The 19704-nt window shown below is 58.8% G+C and overlaps 8 protein-coding genes across 8 annotated transcripts; 4 read left to right on the top strand and 4 right to left on the bottom strand.

Annotated features, from left to right (window-relative positions):
• Positions 1 to 447: 447 nt before the first annotated feature.
• B0H18DRAFT_970336 (uncharacterized protein) lies at positions 448 to 1424 on the bottom strand. Its single transcript, XM_048043700.1, has 4 exons — positions 1244 to 1424; positions 1110 to 1189; positions 974 to 1058; positions 448 to 921 (listed from the first exon to the last, which is right to left on the bottom strand). Exons 1-4 carry the CDS (start codon positions 1392 to 1394, stop codon positions 590 to 592), a joined length of 648 nt encoding a protein of 215 aa, XP_047900476.1. The 5' UTR covers positions 1395 to 1424; the 3' UTR covers positions 448 to 589.
• A 221-nt stretch (positions 1425 to 1645) lies between these two features.
• Positions 1646 to 2591, top strand: B0H18DRAFT_970331 (uncharacterized protein; the record flags this gene model as incomplete). The annotated part of the gene is made up of 4 exons (XM_048043699.1): positions 1646 to 1784; positions 1838 to 2027; positions 2057 to 2420; positions 2479 to 2591. Coding segments are annotated over 3 exons (669 nt in total), but the record flags the coding sequence as incomplete, so codon positions are not given.
• A 209-nt stretch (positions 2592 to 2800) lies between these two features.
• B0H18DRAFT_1081583 (peptidase of plants and bacteria-domain-containing protein) lies at positions 2801 to 3747 on the top strand (the record flags this gene model as incomplete). The annotated part of the gene is made up of 3 exons (XM_048031415.1): positions 2801 to 3093; positions 3210 to 3430; positions 3488 to 3747. 3 exons carry the CDS (start codon positions 2801 to 2803, stop codon positions 3745 to 3747), a joined length of 774 nt encoding a protein of 257 aa, XP_047900474.1.
• A 310-nt stretch (positions 3748 to 4057) lies between these two features.
• On the bottom strand, positions 4058 to 7122 carry B0H18DRAFT_970322 (uncharacterized protein). Its single transcript, XM_048043698.1, has 11 exons — positions 6735 to 7122; positions 6220 to 6666; positions 6012 to 6169; positions 5867 to 5956; positions 5261 to 5715; positions 5086 to 5208; positions 4978 to 5036; positions 4861 to 4957; positions 4650 to 4799; positions 4384 to 4594; positions 4058 to 4329 (listed from the first exon to the last, which is right to left on the bottom strand). Exons 1-10 carry the CDS (start codon positions 7070 to 7072, stop codon positions 4487 to 4489), a joined length of 2025 nt encoding a protein of 674 aa, XP_047900473.1. The 5' UTR covers positions 7073 to 7122; the 3' UTR covers positions 4058 to 4329; positions 4384 to 4486.
• An 874-nt stretch (positions 7123 to 7996) lies between these two features.
• On the top strand, positions 7997 to 8885 carry B0H18DRAFT_970319 (uncharacterized protein). Its single transcript, XM_048043697.1, has 4 exons — positions 7997 to 8080; positions 8228 to 8237; positions 8392 to 8450; positions 8507 to 8885. The coding sequence occupies exons 2-4, from the start codon at positions 8228 to 8230 to the stop codon at positions 8741 to 8743; spliced, it is 306 nt and encodes a 101-aa protein (XP_047900472.1). The 5' UTR covers positions 7997 to 8080; the 3' UTR covers positions 8744 to 8885.
• Positions 8886 to 8989: 104 nt separating this feature from the next.
• B0H18DRAFT_867042 (uncharacterized protein) lies at positions 8990 to 9909 on the top strand (the record flags this gene model as incomplete). Its single annotated transcript, XM_048039829.1, has 3 exons — positions 8990 to 9386; positions 9444 to 9739; positions 9793 to 9909. 3 exons carry the CDS (start codon positions 8990 to 8992, stop codon positions 9907 to 9909), a joined length of 810 nt encoding a protein of 269 aa, XP_047900471.1.
• A 204-nt stretch (positions 9910 to 10113) lies between these two features.
• Positions 10114 to 11578, bottom strand: B0H18DRAFT_950258 (uncharacterized protein; the record flags this gene model as incomplete). The annotated part of the gene is made up of 4 exons (XM_048041948.1): positions 10114 to 10223; positions 10279 to 10725; positions 10777 to 11178; positions 11230 to 11578. 4 exons carry the CDS (start codon positions 11576 to 11578, stop codon positions 10114 to 10116), a joined length of 1308 nt encoding a protein of 435 aa, XP_047900470.1.
• A 2188-nt stretch (positions 11579 to 13766) lies between these two features.
• On the bottom strand, positions 13767 to 16750 carry B0H18DRAFT_970310 (uncharacterized protein). The gene is made up of 9 exons (XM_048043696.1): positions 16213 to 16750; positions 15862 to 16161; positions 15536 to 15807; positions 15305 to 15445; positions 15086 to 15260; positions 14645 to 15036; positions 14530 to 14612; positions 14047 to 14488; positions 13767 to 14026 (listed from the first exon to the last, which is right to left on the bottom strand). The coding sequence occupies exons 1-9, from the start codon at positions 16670 to 16672 to the stop codon at positions 13997 to 13999; spliced, it is 2295 nt and encodes a 764-aa protein (XP_047900469.1). The 5' UTR covers positions 16673 to 16750; the 3' UTR covers positions 13767 to 13996.
• Positions 16751 to 19704: the final 2954 nt, after the last annotated feature.

The raw sequence follows: 19704 nt of genomic DNA, 5'->3' as shown, positions 1-19704 counted from the left end.
GATTGTCAGCCTCAGTAATGGCTGACACTCTACAGTCAACCGCAGTTGACAGCTTGCAAGTATAGACAACATAGGATACCACAGCTCCTCGGATGCCCAGATCGCGACCGCATCCAGCTGCCACGGAACGCAGTGGTCCAGATGCGAATGATAGACGGCCAGCACAGTGCACGGTAGGCTCCTTCTCTGTCAACAACGCTCTGTGAGACACACAGGCTGACAAGGCTGACATCGGCGTACCTCCGTTCCCCTGCTCGATATACTCCTGAACGTAACCAACAAGATCAGACAGCGTCTCAAACGCCAGCAAGGATTATCTGCAAACAGTACTTCCTCGAAGGACATGCCGCGTCCATATAGATCAAAAGCGGTAGAACATGCTAAATCGAAATGAGCCGACGTACCATGAGCTTCGCGCGCGACGGACGAAATATGCACACCCACTGCGAACAATATGGCAGTATACATTCATCAGACTAGGAGGCTACGAGGCTGGAGAACGATCGACATACAAAGCGGACATGCGACAAAACAAGATGACACGACTAGAGGCAAAAATACAAGACAAGAGCTATGATACACGGACCGTCTAAACAATTGTTTCCCCAATGGTGAAGTGGACCTGGTCTCCTTCGGCCAACGTCAGTCGGACGGGAAGACGGGGGTCGATGCGCACGGGGGCGCTCGTGCCGACGAAGAAGTCGCCGCGCGTGAAGTTGCGGGTGATGGCTGCCGCCTCCTCTTCTGTAAGGTTGCGTGGACGCTTGGTGGGACGGAAGTTGGATGCAGAGTTGGACGAGCCGGCGGCGGCCGTGTTGGTCGCAAAGGCGTTGTAGTCGTAGTAGGCGTGCCCTAGTGCCTGCATCGGAGGCGGCGGGGGCGGCGGATACATGCCTGGGGGCGGGGCGAACTGCACCTGGGCTGATGGGCAGCGTGAGCGCAGGCGCGAAGAGAGGGGAGCCGGGACGCTTACGCGGTGGCTGGTTGTGCGCCGCGGCGGGGTCCGCATCAGGGTCTGGGTACTGGCAACCATCACCCAAGCCCCTCTTCAGGCAACTCTGGGGGAGAGCGGGTGAGGGATTGATGGGGGTGGTGCGGGTGCGCCGTACCTGGCATGGGAGGACCTCGCTGCACCTCGTTTTACCCGCATGGCACGCGGTGCAGGCCCGGCGCACAGACGGTGCCTTCGCTGCGAAAAGCCCGCTCAGCTGCCGGACGGACGCAGATGGGGCCGGGGGCTCACGTTTACGGCCAGAGTCGGACGCGGGGCCGTTGTGGAGGACGCCCTGCGCCTGGAGGTCGCCCGCGAGATGGGCGTGGTGGAGCTGGTGGGCGTCGAGGGACGGCGGCGCGGCGTCCTGGGCCGGCGTGGAGGCCTCGCTGAGGGCCGACATGGAGGAGATGGGCGGTGCTTCGGAGCGGGGCTCGCTAGTCTGCGGGCCCCCCGCGGGCCTGCCGTATATCACCCCATGCCGGCAGCCCCGACCGGCCCCGCCACCGCCCACGCCCCCGTCTTCTCCGGCTCCGGCCGGTGCGGCCCGCTGCCCCGCCGGCGGACACGACCCCTGCCGGCCTCTCTCGCAACTCGCATGTCCCCGCACGAGCAGCCACCGCCCCCGCCGGGCACATTCGACGACCTCCAGTTCTTCACGCCGGCCTTCGACGCCTCCCTCTTCCCGTCCCCGCCGCCCTCCCCGCGTCGTCCGAGCTCTTCTCCCCCTCAGAGACCACCGACCTCTTCGGCTTCCTTGAGAACTTCAATTACGAATTCGACTTCGATCTCGGTCAAGGCGGCCCTGCATACCACGGCCCATCCTTCGACAGCCCTCCGGGGCAGGCTTTCCACCGCATCACTTTGACAATGCGCCCCCTCGCGACCCTCACGGGCTCAGCTTTGTACCGCCGCCGCCATTACCACCACCCCCAGGGCCGCCGCACATCGACCCTGCATTGACCGAACGGCAGCCCCCCTTTCCGCAACCCGACATCCAAGCTCCCCGCCCATCGGCGTCGTCAGAACACTCGCAGTCGCCCGTCGACCATCGCAGCGGGCGAGTTCGTCCGCGTCGCCGTCGTCTGCGCGGCCAAAGTCTCTGCTCTCGACCCCTCAGAAAAGGCTCAACCACATCCTGTCCGAGCAGAAGCGACGCAATGCCATTCGCGACGGCTACATGCAGCTCACGACACTCCTGGCGCCCGCAGGAGCTCCGCCAGGGTCAGGGATGCCGACGAGGGGGAGGCCAAAGGGCAGCGGGAGCAGGGGGCGGGGGAGCAAGGGCAAGAGCGGCATCCTCTTCAAGGCGAAGGAGTATATCCACTTCTTGGAGGAGGGCCGGGACGCTCTGCTGACGGAGGTGCTGAAGGTGGAGGCCGCAGCAGGAATACGGCGTTCATGACCCGCGACAAGCATCCACGCTCTGGTATGTCGGACTCGGTTGTATCGCGATGACAGCTGCGCTCATTCAAGTTCGCTCGTAGCACTTCGAAGGACGCTGCTATTTCCGTCTGCTGTCGTTGTTGTCGGTATCATTACTGTACAGTACATATAGTGTATGCCTGTGTCCGCGAGAAATGCGAGGACATTGATTGGATCTGCGCGTGCGTGGCAAACGCGAGCTCTGTGTGTGGCCACAGGTGCGAGGCTACCCCACGGCTACCCCGCATTCTTGGCGATCGCCGCGATTTCACGAGCCTCTGTCCGATCGGATCGAGCCCCGCACGGATATAGCAACTATCGTCGTTCTCACTGAATTGCGACGCGCCTTGCGCTCAGCCACCACGACCCCGGATCAGTCAAGTCATGCCACCGCCTCCAATCCCACCCAGACTCGGCGCCCCGCCACCACCCATCCCTCCGCGACCCAGCTCCCCAAGCGCAGAAAGTAGCGACGACCGTCAGAGGCCATACCATCCCGTATACCTCCCCTTCACCCTCACGTCCTGGCTCATCCCCAACTTCGAGCTGAGGGTCGAGGACGTCTCTCATCCTGGAGCGCAGCTCTTCTTTGAGCATGTGCGGCCGGCCGAGGCCTTGAAGGACGCCGTCATCTCCACGTGCAGCTGGCTCTACACACTGCGAGATGTACCGACGAAGTGAGTCCGAACCATCCAGTATGTCTTGCCGTATATAGTATCCTTGCCTGTGTCCTACATCTGACCTTCCTGTCGTCTGTATATTGCTGTGCTGATCATCCTGCATCGCATGTCAGTGTTCAAAACGTCCTCCTCGTCCTGCGTCCCATGCCCGGAGTCGCCTACACGACAGGCTCTCGCACGCACAAGGAGATCCACTTTTCCGTGAACCACATTCAGAAGTCGGCAGCCCGGGCCCGGGAGGAGATCCTCGGTGTTCTCACGCACGAAATGGTCCATTGCTTCCAGTACAACGCCAGAGGCACTTGCCCGGGGGGCTTGATCGAGGGAATTGCAGGCACGTAGTCGTCTGCAACCGTACAGAGTTGCACTGCATTCTGACGACAGCTCACAGATTGGGTGCGACTGAATTCAGGGCTGGCACCACCTCATTGGAAGCGAGGCAAGGGAGACAAATGGGACGCAGGCTACGATGCAACAGCCTTCTTCCTGGCTTGGATTGAGGAACAGCGCGGGAAGGGAACGATCTACCAGCTCAACGCAGCGATGAACGACAGGACATACCATGAGAACATCTTCCAGGATCTCACGGGTCTCGACGTGTACGAGCTGTGGAGACTATACAAGCTTGATTGCCCGTCTGATACTTCCTGATGCGGCCGGGACAGGGTGCAAAGTTAGCCATTTCTATAGAGCGACACACAGATACCGGATATACATAATGTACACCTAATTGCTACAATGCTGAATGTACTACGGAGTCCTAAACTAGCCAGCAATCGGCTACACAACCCATGAGACCAAGTGTGTGGGAAAGACGGAAACACAGCATAAGATGATGAGAAGGCGCGGGGCGGCGAACCGCTATCCCCACTCCTCCTCGAGTTCGCGAGCGAGAAAGTCATCGTCGTCGTCCATGGGCGTGTTATTGTCATCGTCACTATCGTCAGAGTCGTCCGAATCGTCCTCGTCCCTCTCAGCCGGACTGATCCCTTCTGCACGGGCTCCGATTCCGTCAGATCCTGCTCGGAATGGGTTGGCGTGCCCCTCTTCGCCAATTCATCGGCTGTGAACGCCTCCTTGAGCTTCGAATTGCCCGAGCGATCGGCCGCGAGCTTCTTCCGCTTTGCAAGGGGCGAACGGAGGACATCGGAGGGGACCCTGCCGTTCACCCCGACCTCGGACGGCGTCAAGCTGCGTAACCGTTTCCGTTTGTTCCGAGGGGAAGATGCGGCACTGCTGCTCCCAGATCAGCCGGTTCACCAGTGCGTCCTGAGAAGCAGCACGAACCTGATGATGCTATTTGACTCGTCCGTCCAGGTATCCTCGTCCTCCGACACGTTCCCACTCTGCGTGCCACTCCGCTCACTCGCCCCGTCGTCATCGCTCTCGTTCATAGCCGCGTCGACCTCATCGTTGATCTCGTCCCAGTTGACCTCGTCGAGGGCGAGGTCCTCTCCCTCCTCGGGCGCCGCCGCGACGCGTTCGTGGTCCCAGTCATCTGCGTCCGGTTCAGGATCAGAGGAAATCTGATGAGCATCCGAAGGAGGACTCGCAGCGCTCGCATGGGGCGGGGGATCCGGGTCCAGCAGGTACGGCGTCTCGTCCTGCCGTGCCCACAACGCGATCGAGTCGGTGAACCAGGCAAGCCAGACGATCTTGGCGGTGCCCATCCGGCGCGCCGCGTCGACCTTTTGGGTGCCGCGCTGAAGGATTGGTCAATGAGATGAAGAGTGTTCCCTTCGGAAGTGAACGTGTGAGTATTACCTTCGCAGCGACGACGTGGGTAATGCGGCCAGAAAGCTCCGTGTAGCACTTGGCACCAAACGCGTGGGCCGTCTTCCAGATTTCGGTCGCTTCCGGTCTGGTATCGAGGGGTATGACACTAGAGAAAGAATCTGACATCCGTCCAAGGTATCCCTCCGTATACGGGGTATAATCATCTTTGAGAGTCAAAGGCTGCACCTAGTATGCAGTGAAGTGTAGACTTACCCGGACGTCGTATGGTATGGGCTCAGGCAGTTTGGAACCCTTCCGCCTGGAAGGTTTGGGTTTGGGCTCCAAAGAACGCGCGTCGTACTCGTCATAGAAGCGTTGGTGCACTTCCTCCAGAATCTGAAACGGCCGGTGAGGACTGACCGGTCGAGCAGCAAACGTGACTGCGCACCTTCTGGACTCGCTGCAGCTCCATATCGTTGTTCGTTAGCAGTGCCTTCCGCACGACCTTCTCCTTCGGCGCAGGCTGCTGCGCTGGCGAAGACCCATTCGTCGGTGTCACTGTGCTGTGCCCGTTGGTCTGCTGCGCCGTGTCCCGTTCCTCAAGCTCCTCTTGCTTCTTGGCAAGCGGCCGATCCTCTACCTGCGCTTCCAGTGCCGCAGTGTTCTGCTTGAGGATGATGCTATTGGCTATGTCATCCGCTGACAAACTCTCGGATGATGATGATGTTGCTGACGTAGAGAGCGAAGGTGTCGGGGAGTCTGGGGGTGGTGTAGACGGTGATGGTGGTGGTGGTGGGACTGAGCTTTCTGTCGTCTCTTGAGTAGAGGGTTCTTGAGGAGGTTGCGAGTCATCCGCTGTCTCCTGAGTGACAGCTTGAGAGGGAGATGGGGTAGGGGTCGGTGCTACAGGCGTCATGGGTTCGAGTTTCGGTAGGAAGCAGAGTTGATGTCCCCAATGCCGACGAAGAAATCATCTGAGACGCATACACATGAGCACATATCCCAGCGCCAAGAATTACGTTACATACATGGGATGACCTTCACCAATTGGGACTCCATTCCCAAACATCGGCTCGATCATCGATGATTACGACCATACTCTGATCACTTGGGAACAAACGCTGCAAGCTCTTCTGCGTCAAACCTAAAGGCCGGGCTGTCAAGGATACACGCCAAGAAATTGTTTCCAACGAACTCACTTCCGCTTTCGTCTCGGCTGAGGATGCGGCCCCCGAAGATCTTGCCTTCAGGGTCAATGGCGGCGCAGACTTCCTCTGCATATGCACGCGTACCCATAGTATACACATGCATCTCGTACTTGGTCGCCATTGTCTGCAGGAAGTCATTCCAGCCGGGCCTACAAAGCCGTAAGCCGGTCATCGAGACCACATCGCCGATTTCACCCACCGAGGCTTGATGTAGTACATGCATCCGTCGTTCTCAGCGGCCTTCTCCTTCCCCTTACCTTTCGGTCCACGGAAAGAGGGTTGGCCGAGCGCCTCAGGGCCCAAGCGGAACTTCTTGACGTCCTTCAGCGCCTCCCAGTTGGGATTAACCTCGTCATCATCGTCGGAGGTAGTCTGGTCTGAGTCGCCCTCCTTGTTCTGAGCAGCCTCTGCTTGCTGGGCGTGTCGGGCCTCCCACGCCTCTCCCTCCGTGATCCATTCGCCGACAGTTGGATCAACAGTGGCGTGCACAATTGTCTGATCGAGGTCGACGATCAAAGACAGCTTGCGCGACTTGAGTAGGTGCTGGGCAGTCTCCTGCTCGATACGTTGTGCCTCCTCGAGAGATACAGTAGGCCCGTTGGCCAGATGAGTCATCTGGATTGATGCACGCGAGGTGTCCGAGAACCTGTATAGTCGTAACTGTGGCGGTGATCAATACTCACTGGGCAGAGGTCGATACGACCGTTCACGCACTCTGTCATGTCCTTTCCACACAAACAACACAACCCGCCGATTTGAACGCCATGTTTGCACGGCTCCGTGATGTAAACAGCGGGGACCTCTGTGGCCTTGCGCGGAGAGACGGTTTCACCCTGCTTGAAGGCCCATCTCTCGACAGTTCCCTCGATGGAGGAGTCCCATGTTCCGAAGCGACGTTCAGGCTCGGAGGCATCAGGGGGATGATACGTGAAGGAGTAGCTGAGGAGGCGGGTGCCGCGTGCGACGTTGGCGGCGGGGCCGACTGCGTGTGCGGTGATCTTGATGGGATAGGGCAAGTCGGGAGGGAGGAAGAGTGCTGTCACAGAGGACATGGCGGGTGCGGGTGTGCGGGGAAGCGGAGGGCATTCAGACAGCCGAGTGCGCGCATCTCCCAGCCTCCGTTCGTCTCTCCCCGGTCCGCCCCCGCATTGTGTGTCTCTGTTTGGCTCCTTCCCGATCCGCTACTCAACGCCGTCGTCATAGGCACCGTGCTTCTCCCGTCCGCTCTGGCCACAACGCGGACGCATCCGGAGTCTATTTGTTGACGGCATGCGAGGGACGTCGACAGAGTCCTTGCCTGTGGCTGATATTCGCCTTGACTCCACGCCCAGCGTCGCATCGTGTTCTTAGCCAGTGCTCTTGAACGCAGCTTTGTCGAGGCATCCACGCTGTCAATCCGATCACCGCCATCACAGCGCAATGGAGCGACAGCACTAACGCTGACAGTTGTGACACTGTCCGCGATCGCAATAGATTGCTGTGCAGACATTTACCCATATTCTGATTACTCAGCATGGTGCTAGGTACCATTACTAACGCGGAGTGGCCGACGTTGGGTTGGCGTCCGGCGCGTCTCGCAGCCGCAGGCTTCCAAGAGTTCTCGCATATAAAGGTGAGATGTACATATGCTGATCACCGGCACCTGTTTCTCCTCTTCCACCGCTTCTCTCCGCCTCTTGGACTCTTCGTGAGTGCCGTTCAACACATACTCGTGTGATCGCTAATCAAGCCCAGGCATAATGTCACCTCCGGTCATCATAGTGACAGGCTGCTCGAAAGGAACCATAGGCTTTGCGCTGTGAGTTATGTGTAATTTTGACTGCCATTGCGGCTCCTCACACTATGTTACTGTAGATGTGAGGCATTCGCGGCCAAAGGATGCACTGTATACGCGACAGCTCGTCGTCCCGAGAGCATGGAAGGCTTCCAGCACGAGAATATCCACACTCTCAAACTAGACGTCACAGACGAGGCGGAGGTGCAGTCAGTTGTGAAGACGATCGTTGACAAGGAAGGCAAGATTGACGTAGTCGTCAACAACGCTGGAGTGGCTTGCGCAGGTAAGTATCCGATTTTCTTTGACGGTTGTGAACCCCAGTCAACTGTCCGTAGGACCGATGTGCGATGTTCCAGCAGAAGTTGTTGCTGCCACGTTCAACATCAATGTGCTCGCCCCCTTACACATGTATCGAGCCGTGTTTCCCCACATGGCGTCACGTAGGGTGGGCACTATCGTCAACGTAGGCTCCATCTCTGGTTTCTCGTAAGACATATCCCGTCATCTGGGCGTCATTGGCTAATGTAACCCAGGGCAACACCTGGCTGGGTGTGTATTCGGGCACGAAGGCAGCCCTCGAGCGTATGTCGGAAGTTCAATACATGGAGGCGCGGCCGTTCAACGTCTCCGTGATGCATGTCTCTCCCGGGATGGTCAAGTCGAACATGAACGCAACGACGCTTTCACAAATCCACATCGCTCCGGATAGCATTTACTCGGATGGCTGGAATCGATGCGCGGCTTAGCCAAAACTGAAGGCATGCCGACGGATGACTTCGCCCGGCGCGTAGTCTCCTCAGCCTGGCAGGCCCATCCCCCGAGACATTTCATTCTGGGTAAAATGTCAACAACAGTTGCATGGGTTACTCAATTGATGCCGCGAGGCTGGCTCTTAAAGATGATTTGGGGTGCGTTCGCGGGGAAGCCCAAACCAAAGGTCGATTAGTTCCGGCCTGTACTTTCTGTTGCCTCGTTGGACAGCCCGTTGTGTTCGCGCTCACCCGGGAACGGTCGCTACTAGTACCCGCGTATTTGTAACTTAGATCTTCCCACATTCTGAATATAGATGACCCTGCAGACTTGCCGCTTCGTAATATGCTCAAGTATGTATGTGGCCACTGTGTGAAGAAGGCGCGATGTCTCTAAGTCACGGTGAGGAGTTGCAGTTTGGCGCGTCGGACGCGTTGTGCAGATGAGTCACGTGGCACGCGTACCGTTGTTCGGGACGACGCGTCGCGACAGTCGACTCCTTGAACCGTCCGGATTTAGTCATATACGCGACTGCTGTTCGACGTCCCCGAGAGCTCAACAAGCTGCCTGCCTGCGTACTGCTGCTGCGAGCCAGCTGCGACTAGCCTCTCAATATGTCCCGCTACTCCGACCTCCTCTCGCCCAACATTACTCCTACTGGCACACCTACCAAGCTTCAAAGTCACAGAAATCGCGGCAGCGGCGCGAGCCCTCTGGCGTCTTTTCGCTCTTCTCGCCTCCGCAAATACAGCAATTCCGCGAGGCATTCTCGTTGATCGACCATGACGGGAACGGCGTCGTCAGTGAGCAGGACTTGAAGCACGTCTTCGCAAGTCTCGGTGCGTACCGAGCATCCATGTTCACGGTCGCACATTAGACTCTGAAGCGAAGTTCAGGCATCACGCCGTCGAAGACGATGATAGACGACCTGCTCGCAGACCGTCCAGGCGACCGGAGAGGCAGTGGGCTACACTCCCGGCTGCCCTCATTCGAGACGGACGCTTCTGGTGACAGAGGGATCACCTTCCCCATGTTCCTGACCATGATGGGCGAGCACCTGTACGACTTTGACACGGAACCAGAGCTCCTAGAGGCGTTTGAGTGCTTCGACGAGAACGACTCGGGACTCGTCAAGTGCGATGAGATACGGAAGTGGCTTGGGGATGTCGGGGAAAGGATGGACCAGAAAGAGGTGCGTGCTCATGATTGCACCCGTATGGACATGGCTGAACTTTGGCGGCGCAGATTGACAAGCTCTTGAAGGGGCCCTTTACAGATCGGCAAGGAAATTTCAACTATCGGGAATGGGTGAAGGTCTTGCGAATCAACGCGGACAACGAGGAACCCGAGACTCCCCTCTAACCCCTATTACTTCATCCGCCACAGAACTCGGTAGGATCCGTGTACTTTAGCTAGGACATCTTGTATTCTATGTGTCATGCGGACTCACTCACGCCGTACGCTGTATATCTGGCCGGGGTTGAGAATATACTGTACAACGTAAGAATATCCATCCCTTCTCATGATCATACATTGATTCACGCCAATCCCTTGTACGCAGATGCCTCAAGCCCATTGACCGCCGAGTGGATCGGCTGGTATCTTACCGACATCCATGGCAAGTTCCTTGAATACCTCTTCCACTGCTTCTCGGCCCTCCTCTTCTTCAACTTCCCCTAACGCTGGGCTAATTCAGCCAATGAAGGAGACCAATCCAGCTTCGCCGCTCACCTTTGCCTCTCCCCTCTCCCAGGCTCGTCTCCAATCCGCTTTCCCCGCTGCGAGCGGCAATAAAGAGGAGTTCTACGCCCTCATAATCAAGCATCTCCTTCCTCTCGACGCTCGAAAATCTCAGTCCGAACTCTTCTCTGCCTCTCCCGCCGCCTTTGCCGAAGACCTCAGTCATGATGTATTCTGGGTAGTCCACTGTCCGGCTCCTCGGGAGACCGACACGGCCCGAGCCTGTCGGCGGTGCGAGAGGGTTCTTCACCTGGAGCACAAACGAAGAGGCAGGGTGAAGGCCAAGTGCGGCTTGCACCTCACCCCAGTCCTCTGATGTGGGATCGGAGAGATGATACCCCAGATGGGTCTCCCGCGACGAGGGTGTGCGTGCCTCTTTATTGACGATGGCATACGCGCCGCGCGCCGCAAGGCGTGCCGCAGCCTGGTGCCTCGTTCCTGAAATAACTGGTTAGCGATACTCAGGCCGGCGCATCGCACCGATCTCACCTCTCGTCTTCGTCTCGTATTCTTTCTCACCAAGTCCCTCCTGTAGCTTCTTTAGGTCTTCACCGATAGTGACGGTTGTTCCCCAGAAGATATTACCCCTTCCCCGTCCGTGCTCTGGATCAGGTAGGCTCTTTTTGCCAGGTATGATGAGTCGGAAATGCTTCTTCGTCTGCCCTTTGGGCTCCTGTGCCGGGACAGCATCCGCGCCTTCGGATAGGACTGTCATCTCCTGATCCTCATCCGTGGCCTTGGAACCATTCGGCTGATCCGATGCCGTACTGAACTCTGGCGGACGGGGAATAAGGAGGATATAGAAGCGCTGTACGTCGTCGACCGAATGTGCCTCTTCAAGTTCTACTTTTGGCCGATAGAAGAAGTAGATATGGCCCCTCTCAATAGTCCCTGTCGTCACTGTCAGGGTGCGTAGCACGGAAGCCATACTAGCGGGCCTACCTGTCTGGTACGTATGCTTCGCAGGGTGGTCTTCCTTCCCATCCGACTGCGTGCTGTCGGACTCTTGTTTGACAGATTCGTCCCCTCCGGTTTTGCCATGGGACGGCTCGTCTTCATCCGCCTCGGTCTTGGACTTCTTTGCGGGTGGCTCTTCCTCTTCTTGTTGTTCCGCTTTTACCTCGCTTTCCTCCTGCTCGCGCCTCTCTCCGATAGCTGTCTGCGGCCCGTCCTTAGTGCGAGCATTCTTCCTCGTGCTAGCCTTCCGCGCTCTGGATGCTGCCTTTGGAGGCGAGGCGTCTCTAGGAACTGTCCCGTTCCGCTGTGCGGCTTGCCTGCGCGTTGTCGGCATTATGAAAACTGGAAGTAGTCGTTGCTGTTAGTTGGCTGTCAACAGCCAGGTCAGCCAGCGGTATACTCAGCGTGGAGTGATTTAGCCTCGCAGTGACATCATATAGACGCGTTGAGCTGTCGCGTCCTAACACGATCACGTGCCTTGTGTCGGGCTCGGGCTGGTTTCTGGTACGTGCCTCGAACTTCCATTGGATTTGAAAGGTGAATGTAAAGCCTTTTGAAGACTGAATATCACAACTACAATGCAAACATAGGACGCACCGACTACATGCAGGTATGTGGTCACGATACAAGTAGCTTATAGATGTCGGAAGCGAGCCTTTACGACCTCTGGGCCTTGCTCCGGCGCAGCACTCGGGAAGGCGACCGTCAAGACGCCATTCTCCATGGACGTCTTGATCTCATCGGGCTGTTTGTCGCGGTCAGTACATTGTTCTATCTTATACGTAGGATAGCACGCACTCACGCTGACGCCAATGGGAAGCTGTAGGGTTCTGTCACGAACCACCTTTCGCGGATGCAATAGCCGTTCTCATCTCGGACCGCCTTTACTCCCCCAAGACAAAGAGGCGGTCAGGCGGTCATTGTGAACGTCAATGTTCACATCATCCTTCCTCAAGCCAGCCAGCTCGAACGCGGCCTCGACTGCACCACTTTGTGCGTTTTTATGCACGTCGTCCCGCAGAAGCCGTGTTAACACCACGCCTGTCGTCAACAGTCCATGTCACGCTCACCTGGGCCCTGCACAGCTGCCCGAGTGCTGTTGGGCCTGAGGTGGCGACGCACCGATGTTTCGAACGGTGAACGCCTCGTCAAGGTAGTATGCGGTCGAACTAGTGGCAGGAACTGCAGTGAGAGCATGTTGTAGCAAAGTTTCGAATTTTGGCAGTGAGTGTTCTGCTTCTACAAGTGCTATGCTTTATTCTGTTGCTGTGGCTGAACGGGCTTCAAACTGTTCCATATGATTCGAAGATCCGTCTTATTTATACAGGTAACACTCGGCCATTTATTGATCTCTGCATTGAAACCACCGAGGGCGCCAAGGTTCAGGACGTTCTGGAGGTTTCTTTGGCCAAGTGTGGCAACTCAAGTACAGTACTCACACGCGAACAGCTATGGCATACAACACCAAACATCGTGTCCTGTTCCGGTAAACGTCGTTGGGAGACGCCGCAAGAGCTCCCGAGCAGCCTCCGCTCGTCCGTGAAGACAGGTACCCTCTGCCGGCCATGCCGTCGTCTGTCTATTCCTGTAACTCGTAATGGGCCATCGGAGCCGTGAGTCGATTCTTCTGCTTCTGGGGGCTCCGTTACTTATCTGCGCTGTGAGCAGCTTCGACGTCAGAAGTCGTCCAAATATTGTGCGCGGCACGTCCCTGCCGCGCACGTTGAGCACACGGAGACCAACAAGCCGCAGAGGGTGCTCTTGGCAGACCTCATCCATGATGCGGCACGATGGGGCGCGCCCGACTCGGAGGAACGCCCAACAGCGTCCGCTCGCCAAGCCGTCCTTCCTGGCGCGCCTGACCACAAACTCTGCTGCATAGCCTCCCATCCTCCGAGCGCTCTCGGCACCTCCGCCATGCTAGTCTCTTCCGTTCGGGGCAGCTTCTGTCTGCGCCGCAGTGAGGCACCCGGGCCCGTCCCGTGAATCTCAGGCCCGATAAGCTGGCCCAGTCAGACACGGAACGGGCGCAGGCCAAGAGCTTCCGTCCTATTTTCCGCCTCGCATGCGATCACACTATCGGAGGGAGGACCCACTGACACCTCTACTGGTTGGAAATCCTCCTTAATCCGGACCAAGCCAACTTGGCATCACCTAAGGCCGCTATATTCGCGTCTGTCCCGTGCACGCTTGGCGGGTGCGTTGGTTCTAGGCGGGTTGGGTATGAATCGTATGTGGAACGTGTTGCGCTAGCGATGGCCACATGAACGGTGAACCTGTGCAATTCAGTGCGATAACCGTATACACCGTACGACTGCAGGGCCTAGGCGTCACGCACGTCGCCTGGGGGTCTACTACCATAGAGACCAGAAGGGCCCCTACCTCGCGCAATCCTTCTTGTTACTTACGCGGCCATGCAATTTACAGCATCGTTACGTGACTGAAAGATGGATGGCTCCATACCCGAAGTAGAGTCTCCATCGCTTGTAGCTGCGGCATCAGCCGTACAGCATCGCTGTAATCCCTCGAAGTCGGTACAATTACTTTGGCCAGCTTGGTGATCCGGTATAACGAGATGCTTAATTGCGACGCTTGATCTATAGAAATCCCAGTGTGATGGATGCGTATCTGAGCATAAGATGGTCGTACTCTACACTACACAACAGAGTGGTAATACAATGACAACGATCGTAGGATAAAGTAATAACGATGTCCGAAGAGTATGTACAAGCTCGCACAGAGCCGCGAATCATTATGCGCTCACCATCTCAACGTCCCGCACCTCCGCATGCGCACGCATACGCCGTACGTCGAGGGCGGTGCGCCGAACTTCCTCATGTACTCCATGTTGATCGACACAAGGAGGTCCCGCACGAGACACGCATGCGCTTCACGCTGGGCAGGATGATCGCCGGCCGACCGGCTCTCAAGCTCGATCTGACCGATAGCGCGTGCGAGGTCGTCAGAATCGCGCCTGCGCGCCTTCGCGCGCGTGGCTCCCTGCGCGATCTGGTGGATGCCAGGGAGGACCGTGGGCCTCGGGCTGGGCGACGAGGACGATGAGGCCGTGGAGGGTCGCGACGACTCGTACGGCGTGGGCGACACCGTCGAGGCGCGCGAGAGAATTGGTGAGGACGCCGACTCGGATGCTGGCGGTGATGGTGAGCGATACCGCGACTTGAGCGGCGCAAGCTTGTACTGCTCGTCGCCCGACGTGAGCAGCGGATAGAGCGAGCCGTCCTTGCTCAAGGACGGAAGCGTAGATGGTAACGTGATGGGATCGACGAGCGCGAAAGCGAAGTCCCAAGCTCCGTGACGTCCTTTGACGTAAGCTTCGCGGGTGGGCCCCTGTGTACAGTCATTCCCAACTTGGGTTCCATAGGAGCTGGCCGCGGTGCACTGCCGGCGCGGTCCTGAGCAGCATGGATGTGCGCATGTTCTTGCTTCCGTAATCCATGGGGGAAAGCTGCACGGGCGGCGCCGCCTTGCTCGGTCGGAGATAATCGAATACAGCCGTACCCTCCGGAGTAAACACAGACGATGGCTCGCCCAAGTGCGGAGGCGTCACTGCCGGGGGCGTAGACGACGTGGACAGCGGCGACGCTCCCGGATTAGGCATACCATCCGGCAGCGGCGGGAAGTAGTGGCCCTGCATGTGCCCGTAATGAACATGTTGCGGCTCAGGGTGCAGATACCGCGATTGCACATCCTCGAAGTCTGACGAAAGACGCTGGCCGCGTATCCGAGAGCCAGAGTATTGCGAGGCGTACGGAATAGGAGGTTCATGCGCAGCTGGTGCCCGCTGAAGTGACGGGCTGCACGGACTGATGCGAAGCGCGACTCGGGTAGACAGGAGGGAGATGATGAGAAGAGAAGTCGACGGAGAGGTAACCTGAATCGCCATGATATCCTGAGCCAGATCCTGGACCGGGCACTCCCGGTATGCCCGGCATACCTGCCAGGCCAAGTTGAGTGAGCGACGCTGCATCAAAGAATGATCCCGGGTTCGTATCGGCCTGCGGCGGCGGATGATGTGCACGTTGCGGATGGTGCTTGCGACGTCGCGGCCAAGCGTGATAAGAAACTCGTTGACGGCAGCGAGCTCTTCTGGACTTCGAATATCAAATGACACAGAGCGCGGATTGAAGTTGGGCTGGCTCGCAGATGGGGCGGCAGAGCCTGCGCCGAGGGAATGTTGCTGCTGGTAGGCCAGATTGTTCAACGGGCGGCCATATCTACGGGAGTGTCAGCGCAGCCTAGGGACGAGGGTGTGGAAAGGAAGGCGACGCACTGGGGTCGTAGGACGGGTTAACGCGCCGCTTTTTGACGTCGGTGAAAAGTCATCCACATTATACTCGTCGTGCGTTCGCTTCGCGCCAACGCCTGCCGTACGGTTGGGCGTACCATCGACCGTGAGAACTTCCCAGGTCGGCAGCTGATGATGGTGGTTTTGCATCTGATAAAGCTGCGTTCGCGACGAGGGAGCGTCCGAGCTCGGATATCGGATAGCTGCCTGCTCGATCTCGGGAGAAGGCGTAGGCAGAAGCCCTCCATACTCTGGCCCTGTGTCTGCATCAGCCAGAAGACTCAAACGTGCACGGGACAGGACACGCTCACCTGAGGAGCGCTCGGAGAGAGAGAGGGAATCCGACTTGGCGCGCGCAACGGGGACTTGGACCTTGTCCATACCGTGGAGGGCGACAAGGTGAGGTGGCATGATCTTCTTGTCCTGGTCAGCGGATGGGTCGCCCCGTACACGGGTAGAGTAGGCCGGGTCGGAGACGGTGATGGCCTTGGAGTGTTTGTGTTGGACATGATGCTCCTCGGTATGGATCTTCTCGTGCTTCTTGAGGTCCTGGGGCCGTTTGAAAGGCTTCTTACATATCACGCAGACGTGCGGCTTGAGTGGGGTGTGAACTAGTCGAGCCTCAGGGGCGCAAGCCTCAACGGGGAAGGAGAACTACATACCTCGGAGATGGCTGGTAATGTGATCACGCTTCGCGCAGCTGGTGCTGCAGTCTTTCCATTTGCAGGAGAGACAGAGGTTGCCGGTGCTTTTGCGGCCGATGTGGTCGTTGCAAAGATGGTTGTAGAGGGTCTCTGGCTCGGGGAAGACCTTGTCGCAGTCCTGCCATTGGCAGTCGTAGCGGGGCGCGGAGTCGTCTGCCGGGGCGTGTGCGGAAACGGTAGGCGGGGGAGTGCGGGCCTCGGGGGTGGACGAGGCCTTCGAGGAGCCCTCGGAGTGAGACAGCGGGGGCGGGGAGAGGGAGGAGGGCGATTGGCGGGGTGAGGCCGCCATGGGGGGCGCGGCGAATGAGTGCTCGCGGGAGGGTGAGGGAGCGGCGGGGTCAAAGGGGTAGAGATGGCGGTAGAGAGAATGCTCGAGGTCGGCAAGGGGGACGAGGTCGCGGGCGATTTGTGGCGGCATGGCGGGCAGTGGGGAGGACGGGCTTAAAAGAGAGGCCCTATCTCGATCTCTTGGCTGCCAAGCCTCTCAGCCATGGCCTTGGCCGCTCCCTCTTGGCACGCATAACACCTTCCCTATAAGGGCCCGGCCATCTCCCCCTGCCTACCCACGGTCCCGTGACCCCGCCGTCTGGTCGCAGCGGGCGCCTGCCAGTGCGTCGGCCTGTCGCCGTCAGTCAGCGACTCCGAGTGGGCGCATGCCAGGCCGAGTATCATCCACGTTTCAGCCGCCACAGGGCCCGCTGCGGGCAGAACCGACCATCGGCCTCCCGCTCGTCCTGCGGGGCGGCCGCTATGCTGTAAGCTTGTGAACTGGCAGGGCCTCGATCCAATGCGAGCGAGTGCGTTCCCACTAATCGAGCCGCGTTGATTGGAGTGTGTTGGCAAGCGACAGCTCCAGCAGGAGCGGCCCCCGCCTGCGCGCTGGGGAGACGCAGAAGGCGAAGACGCGAAGACGTGGCAGTGGGCAGCGAGGCGCGAGCAGACGACGCGGAAGGGACACGCAGTCGGGCGGGACTCCGGACACTGTGGGAGGGGGCCAAGAGATGGCATCGCGAGTGACTCGCCAAGGAGCGCGCTGCGCTGCCAAGCGGCGAAGCCCAGCACGAGCCAGCAGTCCGGCAGCCCCAAGCCCTGCCCAAGCCCAGCTCCGTCCGCTCGGGCACCGCCTGCCCCATCTCCCCGTGCGAACCAGCCCAGCCAGCTCGCGACGTCGCCCGGGTCGCTCGGAGCGCACAGCGTCCGTCTGCCTCCCGCCAGCCCGGGTGCTCGCGGAAGACGTCCTGATGGGCCGACTATTCGATCGGCCCCCGCTGCCCCTCCTCCCCACGCTCGTCCGCCAGAACGTCCCCGGAGAGGCGTAAGAATCCTTCGTGCGACCTGTGGGCCACACATACAGCTGCGACAACGCGGGTCCACTCGGGAAGTCAGCCTCCATCAGCTGGATATCCCCTCTGCGCGCGCGGAGAAGATCGTGGGACGCGTACCGCACGTCGTTCTCAGCATGATCGCTGCCGCCCGCTGCCTGCGTGAGGTAACACAGCGGCTCTTCGACGGGTGCTTTCGGAGGGTCGCCTTCGCGCGTAGTACGCGCCGTTCCTGAGCGTTTCACAGCGCAAACTCCTTCTCGCGTCTGTCAGAACGCGGGGGCTGCTGTTCGCATCCCGCCCAAACTCAGCCCACAATGAACCAGCCAGGGCTTTCTATCTCCGCTTTCTGGCGCGAGAGTCGCGCGAGACGCTGCGCTATTTTTAGCGGTGACAGGTCTGAATATGGAGAGGCACGACTCATCAGCAGAATATTGCCACACGGCGCGGACATACGCTGCCACTGCGCCGGCCAGCGCACGGCGAGCTCAGCCATGTCTCTGGCACACCAGAGCACTCGACGACCTGCTCGCCGTGAGCTCGAGGTGCGCCTATCTTGCTCTACGGTTAGGGTTTCCCGGACCCTTGACTTCCGAGTCTGGGCGCAACGTTGAACAGAGACGGATGATAGCACGCTTCTCGCTCTACAGTAGAGCACTGATCACCCACTGTAGCAGAGCAGACCGCGTGGGACCCCAGCGCTCCTCGGACGACATCACGCTGTCGATGACATCTACCACTCAGTCAGTACGGATCCCAACTGATTGTAGTACGGCCGCACTAACCCGCTGAAGGTTGCCTGGCTGAGATGGCGTGCGGGGCAATGGCCCTGCATCCGGACGGCGCCTCTTAACGGTGAGTCCTCAACGAGGAAACGTAGTAACCACCATGTTGGTGAGTGCACCACATATGTCAAGCGAGACCCTTCAGCCTGAGCTTTGCCGTATCTTGCGGGCTGGTCACAGGAGCCACGACGAACCGCTCGAGCAGACGCACAGATCCACTGTCCTCCGCCGCCGCCGCCTGAAGAAGCTGACGAGGACTCTCGCTCGTCGGCATTCGAGCTAGCCCCGACAGCATTTGGCCAGTTCCCCGAGGTAAAATTCTTGACAGCCTACTTGATCCGCAGGCTCTCATCGACGCAGACGCGAGCTCTTCTTTACTTGGCAGACACAGAGGAGACTGGTCAGATGTACGGACGGGAACGACGCCCGCACGACAGGAGCGTTGCAGTCATCTCCCTATGTCAGTTGACCTTGCGCTCAGATACCGCTGAGTCCCCGTGGGATCTCCCCGAGTGTTTCAAGCAGTACCTTCCCCGAGCAGACAGTACAGATGGTGCATCCATGTTGTGCTACTCCACAGAAGACGGGTAGTCGGCGAATTTTGGTGAGTGCGGCAGCAGCTCTTGCGTAGAAGCATACACGTGTTAGACTAACGCGTTTTGCGAGTAGTCCCGTCCAAGAACGCAGCAGAACTTTGTCTGTGCGGCACGATGAAGATCTCGGCGACTCCCCAGGAGTAACGCTGTGATGCTGGCGCGTGACTGTCATCGGCACTCAGGACATACCGTAGGCCAAGTTTGGAAGTATGAGCGGGTGGTGCTGATGAAGACGGACAATCCTCCGCGTCATGGAATACTAGAGCCTAGGTCAGTGGGACGGCTATGATTGGCGTAGCCTTCACCCGTGCGCCGGTCCTGGGGCTAGTCGCGGTAACATGCCGCGATTTTACTTCTGCGGTGTTAAGCACAGGGACCCGATACCGCCATACCCGGCGTAAGCAACAGAGATGGCCTGGCTGATGCAGGGTGCGCTCCCCTAGGAGGGAACGGCTGCACTGGCAATAGAAAATGCTGCAGAGACGCACGGGGATGACTCACCTACCCGCACGCAAGGACAGACGATAGGCAGCCCTGCAGGCTCCGTACTCACCGCTCTAATAGCGATCACATCCCGGTGACACCTCTGGTCGGGGCAGTCGGGCGACTCGGGAGGTAAGTACGAAGTACGTTGCCTAAATGGGGAAATCAGAGGCGCGCTGAAGCTCCTCACAGCGCGCGATGGCCCGACTCCACCCTGATCGTATGTCGTATATTGACACGGCGGGGACAGTGCCGCACCGCTCA

The sequence above is a fragment of the Fomitopsis serialis genome (assembly GCF_022376445.1).
Source record: "Fomitopsis serialis strain Sig1Antser10 chromosome Unknown B0H18scaffold_2, whole genome shotgun sequence".
Lineage (NCBI taxonomy): Eukaryota > Fungi > Basidiomycota > Agaricomycetes > Polyporales > Fomitopsidaceae > Fomitopsis > Fomitopsis serialis.
This window is presented reverse-complemented; position numbering and strand designations above follow the sequence as displayed.